The 20,259-nt window shown below is 46.1% G+C and overlaps 1 protein-coding gene across 1 annotated transcript in view; it reads left to right on the top strand.

The window, feature by feature from the left end:
* The window catches only part of ttc34 (tetratricopeptide repeat domain 34), a 119,597-nt gene extending 115,973 nt beyond the window's left edge, over positions 1-3,624 (top strand). Inside the window, exon 7 of the mRNA XM_033048579.1 lies at positions 2,345-3,624. Within this exon, the coding sequence (XP_032904470.1) occupies positions 2,345-2,866 (522 nt within the window). The 3' untranslated portion in view covers positions 2,867-3,624. The remainder of the gene's footprint in view (positions 1-2,344) is intronic.
* Positions 3,625-20,259: the final 16,635 nt, after the last annotated feature.

The following is a 20,259-nucleotide window of genomic DNA, read 5'->3' as shown; positions in this document are numbered from 1 at the left end:
GCAGTAAGATTATAAAAATCTTGCTTTTTTGGTACCCCTAATAAAAGTCATGTGAGGAATAGATCAGGTGAATGTACAGAATCTCTTGCCCAGAATAAGGGAATTGAGGTTTAAGGTGAAGGGGAAAAGATTTAATAGGAATCTGAGGTTTGACTTTTTCACACAAAGGGTGTGAAGTGGCGGCGCTGCCCTGGCAGCAGCGGCTCGCCTGCAGTCCGTTCGTTTTTACTTTTTTTGTGTTGTTTTTTTCGTTTTGTCTAGTTAAGTTTTTGGTTTTTAGGTTGTGTTTATGTGGGGGGTGGGGGGTGGGGGGGTTGAAACGGGGCTTGCTGTGTCTCCCTTCGGGGGAATGCAACTTTTTTGTCGTATACCCCTTCTCTGCCTCCGTCTGCGCTGAGGCCTAATGGCGGAGCTGGCGACCTCGAGACTCCAGAGGCAGAGCCAGTCAGGACTTGCCCTGGGCTCGCTCCCGTGAGGGCGGTCTGTCTCGGGGCTGGAACAGCGCTCCCGTGAGGGGCTGTGGCGCTCCCGTCGGGACGGCCCAGCCCGAGGGTGGAATGGCGCTCCCGTCGGAGCGGCCCAGCCCGAAGGTGGAATGGCGCTCCCGTCGGAGCGGCCCAGCCCGAGGGTGGAATGGCGCTCCCGTCGGGACGGCCCAGCCCGAGGGTGGAATGGCGCTCCCGTCGGAGCGGCCCAGCTCGAGGGTGGAATGGCGCTCCCGTCGGAGCGGCCCAGCCCGAGGGTGGAATGGCGCTCCCGTCAGAGCGACCCAGCTCGAGAGTGGAATGGCGCTCCCGTCGGAGTGGCCCAGCTCGAGGATGGAACGGCACTCACGTGAGGGCGATCCGGCTCGGGACTGGAACGGTGCTCCGGTGGCTGGGACGGCGTTCTGAGGCGGTGACCTGAGTCCGGGGTTCAGCCGCGGGCCAGCGGCTGCGTCCGCTGGACTGGAGGGCGGCAGCTTCGACCACCCCGGGCCGCGGTGTTTGAACCGGCCCGTTTGCGGGGTTTGGTGAGCCGCTGGACTGTCTGTGCCATCGCCCGGTGGGGTATCGCCTCAGCGCAGAGGGAGAAGAGGAGGGAAGAGACTGCAGCCCTAAGATTTTTGCCTCCACCACAGTGAGGAGGTGCTTGGAGGACTCACTGTGGTGGATGTTAATTTGTGTTTATTGTTGTTTATTATTGTACTATTGTATGTATGACTGCAGGCACGAAATTTCGTTCAGACCGTAAGGTCTGAATGACAATAAAGGTAATTCTGGTGGGTGTATTGTACGAGCTGCCAGAGGAGGTAGTTGATGCAGGGACTATCCCAACTTATAAAAAGCAGACAGATACATGGATAGGAAAGGTTTGGAGGGATATGGGCCAAACACAAGCAGATGGGACTAGTGTAGCTGGGACATGGGTGTGGGCATGTTGGGCTGAAGGGTCTGATCCACGCTGTATGACTGACTCCATCTCGATGAGAAATTGGAGAAGGATTTTTACTCCTTGTTGGCTCCTTACACAGCATTCCTTTTTCAAAAGCAGATAAATGGCAATTTATTGCATTGTTGTCCTGGGATACTTTGCATGAATGCTTTCACATGTAATTTTCCACCAACAGGAGGCTAAGGGTGATGTATAAAATCATGAGGAGATTTGATAGGATGTAACCACAGAGTATTTTATCCAGGGTAGGGGTATCAAGACTAGAGGACAGGTTTAAAGTGAGAGGGGAAAGATTTAATAAGAATCTGAGGGGAAACTTATTCACTCAGAGGGTGGTCGGTATATGGAACAAGCTGCCAGAGGCCAAGTTGAGCCAGATACAATAACAACATTTAAAAGTTACTTGGACAGATGCATGGATAGGAAAGGTTTAGAGGGCTATGGACCAAATGTGGGAAAATGGGACTATCTCAGATGGGTCATCTTGGTTGCCATGGGCGAGTGGGGCCGAAGGGCCTTGTTCCTTGCTGTATGACTCTGACTCTTATTTCACTATAATTTATTGCGTGGAAAGTGTTTTGAGATTTGAGATAGAAAATACTAAATAAATACTTTTTAAAAATGTGTTTGTTAAATTATTTCTCTTTGCACCATGAATGACTTCAGAGAACCTTACCAGTTTGAAAATTCAGTTTATAAGCAATTTTGTGGTCTCTTGAATGAAAGTAAATGCATTTTCTGGTTATTAAATGGCTAGCTGTCCCTCAAGTGTGACAGTAGAATACCTACCAGATATTGTTTTCATCCTCTAATTACAACCTCTAATTTAGTACTCTTTGGTGTTCTGCCTGCCAGTAAATTATCTTTCATGGGAAAGTAATGATGATCTGTTTCCCTCTTTCTTTTACAGATCGCATCACAGGAAGCCATTGCATTGGCCAAAGGGAATCAACAGGAGAAAGCACTGAAACACTATACACTAGCTGTCCTTGCAAGTAAAAATAAAGCCAAATATGTTCGTCTGCGTGCAGCATGTCTGACCAGACTGAAGCAATATGAAAGGGCCCTAAAGGACCTGCATGAGGTCGTCATAAGAAGCACCAACAGAAACTCCTCAGACTTGGTAGAAGATTATTGTTCCATAGGACATATTCAACTCCTTACCCTGAGGGATGAAGAAGCTTGTGCGAACTATATAAAAGCCTTGCAGTTAGACCAGTCTTTAGCATTAACCAACATCTCCAGTAGGCCAGGGCAGTTCAGCTTGTCTCAACACTTCCAGCGAAATGCTCTCCGAAACTTTGAACAGCAGCGTTATGAAGAAGCTTGGAATGCAGCAGAATATGGACTGATGATTGATGAAAATAACAGCGAATTGAAGAAACTGAAAACTAGGATTAAGCGAGAGGCATCAGGATGTATTGTTCATTAGTATTGTACATCATTCAATAATTAACAAAATATTTAGACAATGTGCCTTTATGGTGGCATGCTGAGGTCAAAATCGGAATTCTAGTAATTACAAATTTTGGGCATAGATTGCAGATTGAGCTGGAACTGACAGTATTAAGAATCATTGTGAGCATGATATGAGGAAACAGAAACATTTAAAAGACAGTGCCTTTATGTAAATTGCCAGATCAGAATTTTCTTTCAACAAACTTGAATTCAATTTTCCTTTGAACTGGTTTGGACGATATGTCAGAATATTGTTTGATGCTGCACTTCCGGTGAAATTATGAGAATGCAATGCCAAGGAAATCTTCTATGTTTCATTGCAATTCAATTTTAAGATGTTTTAATCCACATTTAAACAGGATATAGGGCCTGGTTTCAAGTTAACACAAGGCTAAAGAAAGCCTTTCAACAGGCTATCTGCTTTACATTCATATGGGCAGTCATTTGTGGTCTATTCACTTGTTAGAAATTTGGTACTGATCTTTATATAATATTACTTTTTAAATATGGTAATTTTAATTTCCTCTTGCCATTAAAATGCCTGACATTCACTTTTAAAGGGCTGTGTTGGTATAACTGAAGGAAAGGTTGAATGACACTGAAGTCTGAAAGAGTATGCATAGGAGGATAAACTGGTGAGTACCATTGGAGTCTAAAGTTGGCCCCTTCAATAAAATTGTTTCCTTCTTGTACATTTTACTAGAATGTTGCCTGGGTTTCAGCAACTAAGTTACAGAGAAAGGTTGAACAAGTTAGGTCTTTATTCTTTGGAGCACAGAAGGTTAAGGGGGGACATGATAGAGGTCTTTAAAATGATGAGAGGGATAGACAGAGTTGACGTGGATAAGCTTTTTCCATTGAGAGTAGGGAAGATTCAAACAAGAGGACATGATTTGAGAATTAAGGGACAGAAGTTTAGGGGTAACATGAGGGGGAACTTCTTTACTCAGAGAGTGGTAGCTGTGTGGAATGAGCTTCCAGTGGAAGTGGTGGAGGCAGGTTCGATTTTATCATTTATAAATAAATTGGATAGGTATATGGACAGGAAAGGAAAGGAGGGTTATGGTCTGAGTGCAGGTAGATGGGAATAGGGGAGAATAAGTGTTTGGCACGGACGAGAAGGGCCGAGATGGCCTGTTTCCGTGCTGTAATTGTTATATGGTTATATAGTTATATTTTGGTCCTTTGTATTGAACACATAGGCACTCTTTCACCTGGGGTCTTTTAGCACAGGGGAAGAGATTGTGAATATTGCTATTACATATATACTTTTTATTATGTACAATAAACTGCATGTTTAATTAATTTTATTAAATTAAATTTTGCTGGATTAGTAATTGAATTTGGAAATCCAACAAAAGTAATATATGATTTAATATACATAATTAACTTCTTGGAAACAAGTTACAAGGACAAATAGTTTAAATGTAAAATTGATGTGCTGTGTTAGATTTTTAAATAAAACGTTTTTTATTATTCTGTTTTCTTTTTTCCTGAATTTCGATATTTCCCTTCAGTAGGCTTAAGTATTTTTTTCCAGAGGTGTCAACAGCATCAATACATCAATACCACGTTGCTGATCTTCATGTGATTCCTGAGACCTGATGTTAGCAGGGCATTCAGTGGCAGGAGATGTTACAGAGGGGCTGGTCCCTGGCCTTGCTTAGATGTTCACTCTCACACATTTTTTTGCAGTAGTCGCTGGTCAGCAATCAGTTATTCAACTATTCCTGTAGAATTTTCACGATGACAGAGAAATTTCAAAACAATTTACCTTGAAAATGTTACCATTAATTGTTTCCTACCTTAAGAATAAAAATATCCATGATGGAATTCATAGTAAATTGTATTGTAAATGTTGAGCAGAAGAGTTGTGGTTTTAAGGACCTAACAGTTTCTCAAATATTAGCGAGACTGGTGGCAGGTTTTGTTAATGTGACTTTTGTTCTTTTTTCACTATTCATTGATTACTTTTTCCACTGAAAACTGCCGAACACTGGGAGAATGTGAAAATGCTATCTATTGTAGTTAGGAATATATCAAACTTGTATTTAAGATAATAGATTTATACAACCTTTGTGATGATGTTAGTGAGACTCTTAACCTAATACGTGCATGCATATTTTTAAATAGACATTGCATTATCCCACATCCAATCTATTGATTTCCTGGAAGGAACAAGGAACTGCAGATGCTGGTTTACAACAAAAAAAAGGACAACGTGCTGGAGTAACTCAATGGGTCATGTAGCATTGCCAGAGAACATGGATAAGTGACGTTTTGGGTAGGGACCCTTCTTCAGACTGATTGTAGGAGGCATGAAAGAAAGCTGGAAAAGGAGGGGCAGGACAAAGTCTGACAGGTAGTAGGTTGATACAGGTGATTGGGGTTTTGATAGGCAGATGATGATTGGACAAAGGCCAGAGATGAAAAGACAGAGGTGGAATCGTGGCTCGATCCGACGAGCAGGATCTCCGAGCAGCAACGGAGCTGGACCTGCCGAATGTGAGGGAATCCCCGATCGCAACGGAGCTAGAGCTGCCGACGGTAAGGGAACCTCTGTCAAGATAAGATAAGATAGAATTTATTTGCCACACAACCAGGGTCGGTGGAATTTGTTTGTCAGCAGCGATACAATAATAAAGAACACACAACCACAATAAAAATGTAACACAAACATCCACCACAGCATTCATCACTGTGGTGGAAGGCACAAAATTTGGCCAGTCCTCCTCCATTTCCCCCCCGTGGACAGGACCAGAGTCCAGAGTCAGTCCAGGATCGGCTCTTCCTCACCGGAGACCGCGGCTTTAAGTTGTTGTAGGCCGCAGGCCGGCGGTCGAGATTTAAAGTCCCCGCCGCAGCCAGAAGCACCGTAGACTGCAGGGCCGGCGGTTCAAGCTCGCCTCCAGGGGTGATGGTAAGTCCATGCCGGCCCCGCGGTAGAAGTTGGCCGCGGGCCGGCAGTGATGGCTTCTTCTTCCCCCGGGTCCCCCACGAGGGATCCCGGGCGGTAGACTCCGCACCAGCTGGAGCTCTGCAGACTGCGACTTCAGGCTGCTGGCTGCCCCGGGCCAGCGAAACGGAGCGCTCCCCTCCAGCGAGCCCCAGCGAGGGCTCACCCGCTCCACATCGAGAGTCCACGCTGCGCCCGCCGCTGAAGCCCCGGGCGCGTCTCCGGGAAAGGCCGCGCCGATCCTTGATGTTAGGCCACGGGGGAGGCGACCTGGAAAAGTCGCCTCTCCATGGAGGAGGCGACCGAAGCGGTTTCCCCCTCACCCCCCCACACCACCCCCCACACAAAACACACAAAGGAACATTAAGCACATACTTTAAAACATACTAAAAAAATTTAAAAAGTTGAAAAAACTGACGCGCTGACGCGCTGCTGACATGGCTGCACACAGAGGAGCGCAGGCGCAGCGCAGGCTCGCGGAAACAGCAGATAGAGTAAGTACAGTATCTGTAAATATGGCCTCCATTGTGTCCGGAAACATGGTCGTCGGGCAGGACTTCAGGTCAGATTGAAGCGCAAGGGACTCCGACCCCCTCTCGCTACCATCCTAGTAGTCAATGTACAATCATTGGAAAATAAGGTGGAGGACCTAAGATCCCTTACCAAAGGGAGCTGAGGAAATGCTCTGTGTTCTGTTTCACAGAGGCATGGCTCACCCCCAGACTCAGCAGTCCAGCCTGAAGGTTTCTCCATCCATCGCATGGACCATACACTGGCATCTGGGAAAGGGAGAGGAGGTGGTCAAGAGGTGGCAGTTCTGTCCAGCCCCTGCTCTCTGTAACATCTGGCGTTGAAGTGTCGCCCCTTCTACCTACCGAGGAAATTCACCTCCATCATCCTGTCTGAATCTCACCCCAGGCAGACGTCGTCTGGCACTGGAGGAGCTGCATGCCATGGTCAACAAGCATCCGACAACTTACCCCGAGGCGTTTACTGCCATAGCCAGGGACTTCAACAGAGCCAACCTGAAAAAATCTCTCCCAAACTTCCATCAATATGTCTCCTTCAGCACCAGAGGATCAAACACTCTTGACCACTGCTATACAACCATCAAAGATGCCTATCGCTCTATCCCTCACCCTCACTTTGGAAAATCCAACCGTTCTGCGGTGCTGCTTCTTCATGCATACAGGCAGCAACTGAAGAAAGCACCCCCAGAGGTAAGGATTGGACAGAACTGGTCGGTGGAGGCAGAGGAACAACTACAGGACTGCTTGGAGTCTGTAAACTGGGCAATGTTCAAGGACTCGGCAACGGACCCAAATGAATTCGCCACAGTCGTTACAGACTTCATAGGAAATGTGTGGAGGACTGCATTTTAACAAAAACCTTCCGAATGTTTCCTAACCAGAAGCCTTGGATGAACCATGATTTCCACATTCTGCTGAAGACCAGATCCCGGGCATTCAGGTCTGGTGACGCAGAGGTCTATAAGAAGTCCAGATACGACCTTGACAAGGCCATCAAAAAGGCCAAAAGGGCCTTCCGCTCAAAGCTGGAGGATGTTCTGCAACTGTGGCAGGGCTTGAATGCCATCACCTCCTACAAGGCGAAATCAGGAGGCAGCTCAAACGACAGCGAAGCATCACACCCTGACGAAGTCAATGTATTCTACGCACGCTTTGATAGGGAGAACACTGATGTGCCTTCCCGAGCCCCCATTCACCCTGATGATATTACAGTCACAGAGGCTGACGTCAAAAGATCCTTCGGGGGGGTGAACCCTCGGAAACGCCTGGACCTGCTGGTATACCCAGCCTGTGCAGACCAACTGGCTGGGGTTTTTGCGGACATTTTCAATCTCTCACTGCTGAGGTCTGAGGTTCCCTCCTGCTTTAAGAGGGCATCAATAATACCGGTGCCCAAGAAGAGTAAGGTGACGTGCCTCAATGACTATCGACCAGTGGCACTAACGTCCGTGATGATGAAGTGCTTTGAGAGGTTAGTTATGGGGCATATCAACTACTACCTCAATAAGAACCTCGACCCACTACTATTCGCCTACCGTCACAACAGGTCATCGGAGGATGCGATCTCACTGGCTCTCCGCTCCGCACTGGTCCACTTAGACAAAAAAAACACGTCAGGCTATTGTTTATTGACTACAGCTCGGTATTCAACACCATCATCCCCTCCACGCTGGTTATGAAGTTGGGGACCTGGGGTGGAGGGGATTGCACTTAGGAGTTCCCTGCAGCCTGTTTCTCTTGCGGTTCACAGACTCGCCAGCTGCCTCCCACTTTTGCAGGCTGGAAGAGTCCGTGTACCACGTGTACACGGAGTGTGTGAGGCTGCAGCCACTGTTTCAATACCTAAAGGGGCTGCTGGCTGCGTTTTTCACCACCATCCTCACCTGTGCGTAGGGGAGAGGGTAGGGCCGAGGATGTCCTGGTTGGGTTGCTCCTGGGCCTGGCCAAGCTGGCCATCCACGAGTCATGGTGCCAGGCAGAAGAGGGCTTTGCCCGAGCCGGCTACCTGCCTCTTTTCTGGGGTTACGTCCGTGCCCGGGTGGGGTTAGAAAGGGAATACGCCCTGTTCACGGGCACCCTGGGGGATTTCCGGGACCGCTGGGCACCGCAGGGGGTTGAATGCATCCTCATTGAGGATTGTAAACATAGTTGTATAGTAGTATTTAGTATATTTGTTTGTATTGTATTATGGTGGTGGGTTCTGGTTTGTTTTATTGTATTGTAAATATTTTTAATTTAATACATTAAAGCTGGTTACGAAGGGACCAGTAGATCGTCCCTTGTAGCCAGGATCCAAAGGGCAAGGAGGACCGCCACCCCACCTAGGATCCGCAAGGGGAGGAGTGGCTTTGCTGTCGGTGACTGAAGGACGTAACGGGATCTAGGGAGCGGGCAGGGCTGAAATGTCCTAGTTGGGTTGCTCCTAGGCCTGGCCAAGCTGGCTATCCGCAAGTCACGGTGCCAGGCTGAAGAGGGCTTTGCCCGAGCCAGATGCTTGCCCCTTTACCGGGGTTGTATAGTAGTTATTAGAATATTTGTAACATCATTGTTTGATGATTTTGTAACATGGTGGTGGGTATGTCACCATGGTTTTGTTTTTTTTGGTTTTTGTATCGTGGTGAAATTAAATAAATTATTTTTTGATACAAAAAAAAAGCTAGTTACGAAACTCATGGAACTGGGTCTCTGCAATTGGATCCTCAACTACCTAATCTACAGACCACAGTCTGTTCGAATTGGCAGAAACACTTCATCCTCAGTGATAATCAGTACAGGAGCACCTCAAGGCTGCCTGCTCAGCCCCCTACTCTACTCACTCTACTCATGATTGCGTAGATGGACATAGTGCAAACTACATCATCAAGTTCGCTGACGACACCACTGTTGTGGGACGAATTACATGGTGATGAGTCAGAGTCTAGATGTGAGATCGACCGACTGACCAAGCCCAACAACCTGGCACTCAATATCAGCAAAACCAAAGAACTGATTATGGAGTTTGGAAGAGGAAGGATGAGGACCCACAATCCTGTTTACATCAATGGGACGGTGGTGGAGAGACTCAAAAACCTCAAATTCCTGGGCGTGCATATTTCTGACGATCTTTCCTGGACCCAGCACACTGACTCAGCGCCTCTACTTCCTGAGAAGATTACGGAGTTTCAGTATGTCAAAGAGGATTCTCTTGAACTTCTACAGATGCACAGCAGAGAGCATACTGACTGGTTGCATCGTGGCCTGGTTCGGCAACTTGAACGTCCAGGAGTGGAAAAGACTGCAAAAAGTTGCAAAGACTGCCCAGTCCATCACCGGCTCAATTACTTCAATGGCCTCCCCATCATCAAAGTGATCTATCGTAGTCACCGCCTCAAAATGGCAGCCAGCATCATCAAAGACCCACACCATCCTGGCCACACACTCATCTCACTCCTGCCATCGGGAAGAAGGAACACAAGCCTGAAAACAGTAATGTCCAGGTTCAGAAACAGCTACTTCCCTACAGCCATCAGGCTATTAAACATTACAACCTCATAAGCTATGAACTACAATAGACCATTATTATTATTATTGCACTGTTATTCTCTTTTTTCTTCTGAGATTTTGTTATTATTTGTTATGATTACATATTCTGCAGCAAGTAAGAATTTCATTGTTCTATCTGGGACATATGACAATAAAACACTCTTGAGTCGTTTGACTCTTGACAAAAGGACTGTAGATCTGCAAATTGTAAAGCTAGGGGGAAGGAATATAGGTAGAAAAAGGGGGAGAGAGGAGAAACAGGTGCGAGTCAAAGTGGGGCATGGGAATGGGGTGAGAGTAGAAGGAAAGAGTGGGGGAGTGGGCAGATGCATGGCAGATGAAGTTTAATGTGGATAAATGTGAGGTAGCAAAAACAGGAAGGCAGATTACTATCTAAATGGTGTTCAAGAAGGAACTGCAGATGCTAGAAAATCGAAGGTACACAAAAATGCTGGAGAAACTCCGGGTGCAGCAGCAGCATCTATGGAGCGAAGGAGATAGGTAACGTTTCGGGCCAAAACCCTTCTTCAGACACTATCTAAATGGTGTCAAGTTGGGAAAAGGGGAAGTACAACGGGATCTGGGGGTCCTTGTTCATCAGTCTATGAAAGTAAGCATGCAGGTACAGCAGATAGTGAATAAAGCGAATCGCATGTTGGCCTTTAAAACAAGAGGAATCGAATATAGGAGCAAAGTGGTCCTTCTGCAGTTGTACAGAGTCCTAGTGAGACCACACCTGGAGTATTGTGTGCAGTTTTGGTCCCCTAATGTGAGGAAGGACATTATTGCTATTGAGGGAGTGCAGTGTAGGTTTACAAGGTTAATTCCCGGGATGTCGGGACTGTCATATGCTGGAAGATTGGAGCAGCTGGGCTTGTACACTCTGGAGATTAGAAGGATGAGAGGAGATCTCATTGAAACATATATTAAGGGTTAAAGATTGTTAAGGGTTTTGACACGCTAGAGGCAGGAAACATGTTCCCGACGTTGGGGGAGTCCAGAACCAGGGGCCACAGTTTAAGAATAAGGAATAAGCCATTTAGAACGGAGACGAGGAAACACTTTTTTTCACAGAGAGTGGTGAGTCTGTGGAATTCTCTGCCTCAGAGGGCGGTGGAGACGGGTTCTCTGGATGCTTTCAAGAGAGAGCTAGATAGGGCTCTTAAAAATAGCGGAGTCAGGGGATATGGGGAGAAGGTAGGAACGGGGTACTGATTGGGGATGATCAGCCATTGAATGACGGTATTGGCTCGAAGGGCCGAATGGCCTACTCCTGCACCTATTGTCTATTATCTATATTGGAAGAGGGGGAGAATTTAATAGTTACCTAAAATTGGAGAATTCAGAAATAGAGGGGTCCAGATGGGGTACAAGGGAGGGGAAGGGGGGTAGAGGGAGAAAGGTGGGGAAGGTTGTGAGAAGTTACCTAAAATTGGAGAATTTGATGTTCATACTGTTGGGTTGTAAGATACAATCAAAATATGAGGCGCTGTTCCTCTAGTTTGTGTGTGGCCTCACTCTGGCAATGGAGGAGGCAAAGGACGGAAAGGTCAGTATGGGAAGAGTAGTTAGCAACCAAGAGATCCTGCTGGCCAAGTGTTCGGCAAAATGGTCTTCGCTTAGTGTCGCCAATGTACAGGAGATCACATCGGATACATGATTTTAGAGGAGGTGCACGTGAACCCCTGTCTCACCTGGAAGGACTGTTGGGAATCCCAGGATGGATGTGAGGGAGGACATACAAGTACAGGAGTTACATCCTCTCTGGTTGATGGGAAAGTACCTGGGGAGAGGCCCAGGACACAAAGGTCAGTGGGAATGGGAAGGGGAGTTAAAATGGTTAACAACCAGGAGATACAGTAGGCCTTGGCGGACTGAGCACAAGTGTTCATCAGAACAAGGCTGGAGTTCCACTGATCCTCACCTTTCACCCCACCAGGCTCCACATCCAATGCATCATCCTATGAAATTCCCATCATCTCCAACGTGACTTTTCTGCCTTCCAGAGAGACCGCTCCCTTCCATCGTGAAATTAGTGATGGACAATCAATGCTGGACTGGCCAGCTAAGCTGCTATCTTGAAAAAATTAAGTTAGATACAGAAACACAAATCAATAAAAATGATTATGGAATGGAATACTGTATTATCACATGTGACAAGGCACAGTGAAATTATTTGCTTACATACCCAATGTATACAAAGATTAGGTTAATATCCCATTTAAAAATAAAACATTATTTCTGGAAGGATAGAAAATAAGAAAAGGATTTGTTAAAGTTGTATTGAATCCTGGTTTGTGCATAGTGTGTTCTGCATCAATCTGGTTTATATTTGTAAATAACTTGACTCTGAAGCTGACAAAGATGTTTTACATATCAGGAGAAGTTGAACGGGCTGGGACTTGTTCCCTTTGAAACAAGCAGGGTGAAGGTGACCCAAGGAGGGACTTTAGCATTCTGGACGTATTTGATAAAGTAACTGTTGTGAAGATATTTTCCAAAGTGAGAGATGAGTACCATAACATATCCAAATTCAATCAGTAATTCAGGAGAAAGTTCCTCAACATAAGAGATGGCGGCACGGTGGCGCAGCCGTAGAGTTGCTGCTTTGTGTCGCTTACAGCGCCAGAGACCCGGGTTCAATCTCGATTATGGATACTGTCTGTATGGATCTTATACATTCTTCCCGTTACTGCGTGGGTTTTCTGAGATCATCGGTTTCCTCCCACACTCCAAAGACGTACAGGTTTGTAGGTTAAATTGGCGTGGTATAAGTGTAAATTGGCCCCAATGCGAGTAGGATAGTGTTAATGTGCGGGGATTGCTGGTCAGTGCAAACTCGGTGGGCCGAAGGGCCTGTTTCTGCGCTGTATCTCTAAATTAAACTAAAAGTTAAGGTATAACTTACTACCACCAAAAAGTAGATGAATTAAAGAGAAGGCTAGATAAACTCACGAGGGAGAAAGTAATAGGTTATGCCTTGTCACGCGTAGACACGGGCAGGTGAATATAAACTCACATTAATCAGTTAGGAGAATGATCTTTTACTTCACTTTATATTCTATGTAATCAGATCTTTTAAATAAACGTTTACGTGTGAATTAAAATGTATATATAATATGTAAATATTTAAATATGTCGTTACTCACATTTATTGTCCTGATGTTTTAATTGATTGTCATAATTGCAGGCAGCTGTGGAGCCTCAGTAATTCAATCTAATTACAGTGAGTGGCAAATGGGGCTAATGAGTTTCATGGCCTCACCACAGCAGTAGAAAGGGCAAATCAGTCACCGCATCGACAGCAAACGTGCTGATACTACCTTTTGTTTTCTCTATGAGGGAGAAAAAGAGAGAATTATTTTTGTCAAAATGAATCTATCAAGAGCAAACATACAAAGAAACAAAACAGTTCAGATGAGCTATGGGTTGTTATTTGATTAGAAACATAGAAAATAGGTGCAGGAGTAGGCCATTCGGCCCTTCGAGCCTGCACCGCCATTCAATATGATCATGGCTGATCATCCAACTCAGTATCCCGTAACTGCCTTCTCTCCATCCCCCCTGATCCCCTTATCCGCAAGGGCCACATCTAACTCCCTCTTAAATATAGCCAAAAAACTGGCCTCAACAACCTTCTGTGGCGGAGAATTCCACAGATTCACCACTCTGTGTGAAAAATGTTTTTCGCATCTCGGTCGTAAAAGACTTCCCCTTTATCCTTAAACTGTGTGTGACCCCTTGTTCTGGACTTCCCCAACATCGGGAACAATCTTCCTGCATCTAGCCTGTCCAACCCCTTAAGAATTTTGTAAGTTTCTATAAGAACCCCCCTCAATCTTCTAAATTCTAGCGAGTACAAGCCGAGTCTATCCAGTCTTTCTTCATATGAAAGTCCTGACATCCCAGGAATCAGTCTGGTGAACCTTCTCTGTACTCCCTCTATGGCAAGAATGTCCTCAGATTAGGAGACCAAAACTATATGCAATACTCCAGGTGTGGTCTCACCAAGACCCTGTACAACTGCAGTAGAACCTCCCTGCTCCTATACTCAAATCCTTTTGCTATGAATGCTAACATACTCTTCGCTTTCTTCACTGCCTGCTGCACCTGCATGCCTACTTTCAATGACTGGTGTACCCATGACACCCGGGTCTCGTTGCATCTCCCCTTTTCCTAATCGGCCACCATTCAAATAATAGTCTACTTTCCTGTTTTTGCCACCAAAGTGGATAACCTCACATTTATCCACATCCATACTGCATCTGCCATGCATTTGCCCACTCACCCAACCTATCCAAGTCACCTTGCAGTCTCCTAGCATCCTCCTCACAGCTAACACTGTCCCCCAGCTCCGTGTCATCCACAAACATGGAGATGTTGCATTCAATTCCCTCGGCCAAATCATTAATATATATTGTAAATAGCTGAGGTCCCAGCACAGAGCCTTGCGGTACCCCACTAGTCACTGCCTGCCATTGTGAAAAGGACCCGTTTACGCCTACTCTTTGCTTCCTGTCTGCTAGCCATTTCTCTATCCACATCAATACTGAAACCCCAATACCATGTGCTTTAAGTTTGTATACTAATCTCTTATGTGGGACCTTGTCGAAAGCCTTCTGAAAGTCCAGATATAACACATCCACTGGTTCTCCCTTATCCACTCTACTAGTTACATCCTCGAAAAATCTATAAGATTCGTCAGACATGATTTACCTTTCATAAATCCATGCTGACTTTGTCCAATGATTTCACCACTTTCCAAATGTGCTGCTATCCCATCTTTAATAACGGACTAGCAGTTTCCCCACTACCGATGTTAGACTAACTGGTCTGTAATTCCCCATTTTCTCTCTCCCTCGCTTTTTAAAAAGTGGGGTTACATTAGCTACCCTCCAATCCTCAGGAACTACTCCAGAATCTAAAGAGTTTTGAAATTATATTGGAGTATGTCAAAGCTGTGCATTATTAGACTACCCACAGCTGTACGTGGACCCAGGTAGAGTAAAACCATTGTGTTTAACGAAGGAAAATGTTTAGATTCGATCAATGTTAGACATTTCAATAATTTAGTGCAGAAACCTTTTTCTCATAGTACAACAAAACATTCTCTTCCATCTGCCTGTTCTCCTAACTAAATAAATGATAACTGTTATAAATAAATGCAAGGTAGACACAAAATGCTGGAGTAACTCAGCGGGTGAGGCAGCATCTCTGGAGAGAAGGAATGGGCGACATTTTGGGTCGAGACCCTTCTTCCGACCCTAAACACCACCCATTCCTTCTCTCCAGAGATGCTGCCTCACTCGCTGAGTTACTCCAGCATTTTGTGCCTACTTTCGATTTAAACCAGCATCTGCAGTTCTTTCTTACACTTAAATAAATGTATATATATTTCCTTACAAAACCCAATACTGATGAGGAAATACAATGTTATCCTCTACATACACCCGTTTCAACCATGCTGTTGGGTAGATGTGACCTATAATATGCCTGCAACTGTTCAGTCGATAATGTAATACCCTGTTTTTAAAACATATTGGTTATTTTGGGCAGTTTGGTAAATTCCTCATCTGATTTTATGAGTCAAAAGAGTGTTTTAATGTAATATGTCCCAGATAGGACAATGAAATTCATGTTTGCTGCAGCACATCAGAATATGTAAACATAGTACATAACGGGAGAAAAAAAATTCAGTGTGTATATATACATGCACACATACTCAATAAATAAACAAATATAGTGTAATAATAATAATAGTCTGTTGTAGTTCAGAGCTTATTTGTTGTCGTGTTTAATATCCCGATGGCTGTAGGGAAGAAGCTGTTCCTGAACCTGGACGTTACAGTTTTCAGGCTCCTGTACCTTCTTCCCAATGGCAGTGGTGAAATGAGTGTGTGGCCAGGGTGGTGTGGATCTTTGATGATGTTGGCTGCCTTTTTAAGGCAGCGACTTCAATAGATTCCTTCGATGGTGGGGAGGTCAGAGCCGATGGTGGACTGGGCAGTGGTCAAAACATTTTGCAGTCTTTTCCGCTCCTGGACGTTCAAGTTGCCGAACCAGGCCACGATGCAACCAGTCAGTATGCTCTCTACTGTGCACCTGTAGAAGTTCAAGAGAATCATCTTTAACATACCAAATCTCATTAATCTTCTCAGGAAGTAGAGGAGCTGATGTGCCTTCTTTATAATTGCATCAGTGTGCTGGGTCCAGGAAAGATCTTCGGAAATATGCACTCCCAGGAATTTGAAGTTTTTGACCCTCTCCACCATATAAACAGGATTGTGGGTCCTCACCCTGTCCACAATCAGTTCCTTGGTTTTACTGATGTTGAGAGCCAGGTTATTGTGCTGGCACCATTTGGTCAATCGGTCGATCTCACTTCTATACTCTGACTCATCACCATCTGTGATTCGTCCAACAACAGTGGTGTCGTCGGCGAACTTGTTGATGGAATTCGCACTATGTCCGGCTACACAGTCATGGGTATAGAGTGAGTACAGCAGGGGGCTTAGCAGGCACACAGCCATGAGGTACTCCCGAACTGATTGTTACTGAGGATGAAGTAACAAATAAGAAATGATGATTCAATTTACAAGAACAACTAGCCTTTTTATTGTACCTTTAATCTGGTGCTTAAGCAGGAATGGTGTTCATTTTAACTTGGAATGTTAAATGTAGCATTCAATGGAGCAGATATGTAGACAGATCATGGAAAGATGCAAAAACTAAAGTGTTGCCGTAGTGGACTGCTTTAACTTCCACAATATTGAGTAGGACTTCCATCTTGCAAAAGACTTAGATGGGGCAGAATTTGTTGGGTATATCCAAGAGGGTGTGGATGGTTGAACTAGAGGAGGGACCATACTGGACCATGTAATGGGAAAGGCCTGGCCAGGTAACTGATGTTTCAGTGGAACAGTATTTTGAGAACAGGGATCACAACTCCTTTAGTTTAATGGAAAGACTTGAAATTTAATAAATATCAAATACTAGAGGGCAGAAAATGCTGGAGAAACTCAGCGGGTGCAGCAACATCTATGGAGCGAAGGAAATAGGCAACTTTTCGGGCCGAAACCCTTCTTCAGACTAATGGGGGAGGGGGGGGAGATGAAAGGGAAAAGGAGGAGGAGGAGCCCGAGGGCTGGGGGATGGGAGGAGACAGCAAGGGCTAACAAAATTGGGAGAATTCAATGCGCATGCCCGCAGGATGCAGACTCCCCAAGCGGAATATGAGGTGCTGTTCCTCCAATTTCCGGTGTTGCTCGCTCTGGCCATGGAGGAGACCCAGGACAGGGAGGTCGGATACGGAATGGGAGGGGGAGTTGAAGTGCTGAGCCACCGGGAGGTCAGGTTGGTTATTGCGGACCGAGCGGAGGTGTTCGGCGAAACGATCGCCCAGCCTCCGCTTGGTCTCACCGATGTAGATCAGCTGACATCTGGAGCAGCGGATGCAATAGATGAGGTTGGAGGAGATGCAGGTGAACCTCTGTCGCACCTGGAACGACTGCTTGGGTCCTTGAATGGAGTCGAGGGGGGAGGTAAAGGGACAAGTGTTGCATCTCTTGCGGTTGCAACGGAAAGTGCCCGGGGAGGGGGTGGTACGGGAGGGAAGGGAAGAATTGACAAGGGAGTTACGGAGGGAGCGGTCTTTGCGATGTAACGGAGGTAGAGGTCGTCGAACAATCCTTGTTCAATACGTACCAGGGCCCCATCCCCGACCTCTACCTCCGTTACATCGACGACTGCTTTGGTGCCACCTCCTGCACCCACACACAACTGACTGACTTCATCCACTTCACCACTAACTTCCATCCGGCACTCAAATACACCTGGACTATTTCCGACACTTCCCTACCATTCCTTGACCTCACTATCTCCATCGTAGGTGATAGACTTCTGACCGACATCCACTATAAACCTACTGACTCCCACGGCTATCTGAACTACACTTCTTCCCACCTTGCTTCCTGTAAGGACTCCATCCCCTATTCCCAATTCCTCCGTCTACGCCGCATCTGCTCCCAGGATGAGGCGTTCCACACCAGGGCATCTGAAATGTCCTCATTCTTCAGGGAACGGGGGTTCCCCTCCTCCACCATAGATGAGGCTCGCACCAGGGTCTCTTCCATACCCCGCAACACTGCTCTCTCCCCATCCCCGCACTCGCAACAAGGGCAGAGTCCCCCTAGTCCTCACCTTTCACCCCACCAGTCATCACATACAACAAGTAATCCTCCATCAGTTTTGCCACCTCCAAAGTGACCCTACCACTCGCCACATTTTCCCATCTCCCCCCATGTCTGCCTTTCGCCTCCCCCCCCCCCCCCCCCCCCCCCATCAGTCTGAAGAAGGGTTTTGGCAAAGCTATTTCCTTTGCTCCATTAATGCTGCTGCACCTGCTGAGTTTCTCCAGCATTTTTGTGTACCTTCGATTTTCCAGCATCGGCAGTTCCTTCTTAAACACTAGAGGGCAGAGCTTTAAGAAGAGTAGGGCAAAGTTTAAAGGAGAGATATGAGGCAAGTTGTTCACACAGAAGATGGTGCCAAGGATGGTGATGGCAGCAGTAGTGGCATTTAAGAGACTTCCAGATAGGTACATAGATATGCAGGGAATGGAGGAATGTGGATTATGTTTCGGCCTGAAAGAGTTGGTCTAGGCATCATGGTTGGCACAGACGTGGGTTGAAGATGTTGGAATCATGAGCAAAAAACAAACAAAGTATTGAAGGAAATCAGCAGGCCAGGCGGCATCTGTTGACAAAAATGCAAAGACAACTTCTCAGTCTGTGTCGTCATGGAAGCACATACAGCGGTATTTAAGAAGCCTTTTGATACATGAATATGTAGGTAATTGGAGGGATATAGATCCCATGAAGTCAGAAGGGATGAGTTTAGACACAAAAAGCAGGAGTAACTCAGTGGGTCAGCCAGCATCTCTGGAGAAAAGGAATAGATGATGTTTCATGTCGAGGCCCTTCTTCAAACTGAGAGTCAAAGAAGAGGGAACGGAGAGAAATGAAAAGCTACATGGAACAAGTGAATGAAAGATGTTCAAAAAGACAGATCAGAGTCAGCAACGATGATCAATGAAAGGTGGAGCCCACAATGATCCATTGTTGGCTGTGGGGGAAGGTGATAACAAGTGATGCAAACAGTTAAACTCAGCAGGATGACAGTGAAACTAGTACGATGATCAGTGTGAAGGAGGGATGGAGAGAGGGAGAGAGAGAGAGAGAGAGAATGCAAGGGTTACTTGAAGGGAGATAAATGAATATTCATTCTACTGGGATGTCAGCTGCCCAAGTGAAATATGAGGTGCTGTTCCTCCAGTTTGTGTTTGGCCTCATTCTGACAGTGGAGGTGGCCCAGGACAGTGTGCGAAAGGGAAGAAGAGTGTTTAGCAACCGGGAGATCGTGTAGGCCAAGACCAGTCAGGGCCAGCCTGCAACACGCAACTTCAAGGTCAGCAGAGGAGTGGCAGTTGAAGGAGCGAGTGCGGGGATTGGCTGCAGAATTTAAATTAGTTAATTGGTTGTTAATTGCTTAGCAAATAAAAGTAGGGCTTGGTCTAGGGGAGCGGCCTTGTTGATGCAAAGTGCCTTGAAGAGGTAAAGTGTAAGTCTTTGGCGAGGAGGCTGAGGCGAGGAGAAGGTCAGTGAGAAGCAGCAGCCAGAAGCAGCGAGAGCGAGTATGGCTGGAAGTAGGTGAGTGAGTGGGAAAGAAGATTTAAAAAGAGCACCAAAGGCCCGGTTCAAGTGTTTACCGTGAAGATCGGAGAGAAGCAGCAGCCAGAAGCAGCGACAGCGAGTATTGGCTGGAAGTACGTGAGTCGGAGAGAAAGAAGATTTAAAAGGAGCGCCAAAGGCCCAGGTTCGAGTAATTTACAAATTAGCCCTAAAGTAGTTGATTAGGTAACAGATAGAAAATTGCAGATGTAGCGGAGTGGCCTTGTTGAGGTGAAGTGCCTAGGTGAGTAAAGTGTGAGTCTTTGCCTCAAAGGTCTTCGGCGAGGAGGCTGAGGAAAGGAAGCTGCACATGATCCGAAATTTGTGATTTTTTTTGTCCACTGAAGCAATGGCAGGCAAGCTGGTACAGCGTGTTCCTGCAGGATGTGGGAAGTCAGGGACACCACTGGTGTTTTTGGAAACTACACCTGCGGAAATTGTGTCCAGGTGCAGTTCCTGAATGAACATGTTGGGAAACTGGAGCAGCAGTTGGATGACCTCAGGGCCATCTGGGAAAACAAGAGTCTTCAGGACAGGACCAACAGTGAGATTCTCACACCAGCTTACAGGAAGAGCAAAGGTGGGTGACTGAGAAAGTGGACTAAATGTGGCGTGTAGGAGACTCCGGAGG

Source organism: Amblyraja radiata, chromosome 31, assembly GCF_010909765.2.
Source record: "Amblyraja radiata isolate CabotCenter1 chromosome 31, sAmbRad1.1.pri, whole genome shotgun sequence".
Lineage (NCBI taxonomy): Eukaryota > Metazoa > Chordata > Chondrichthyes > Rajiformes > Rajidae > Amblyraja > Amblyraja radiata.
This window is presented reverse-complemented; position numbering and strand designations above follow the sequence as displayed.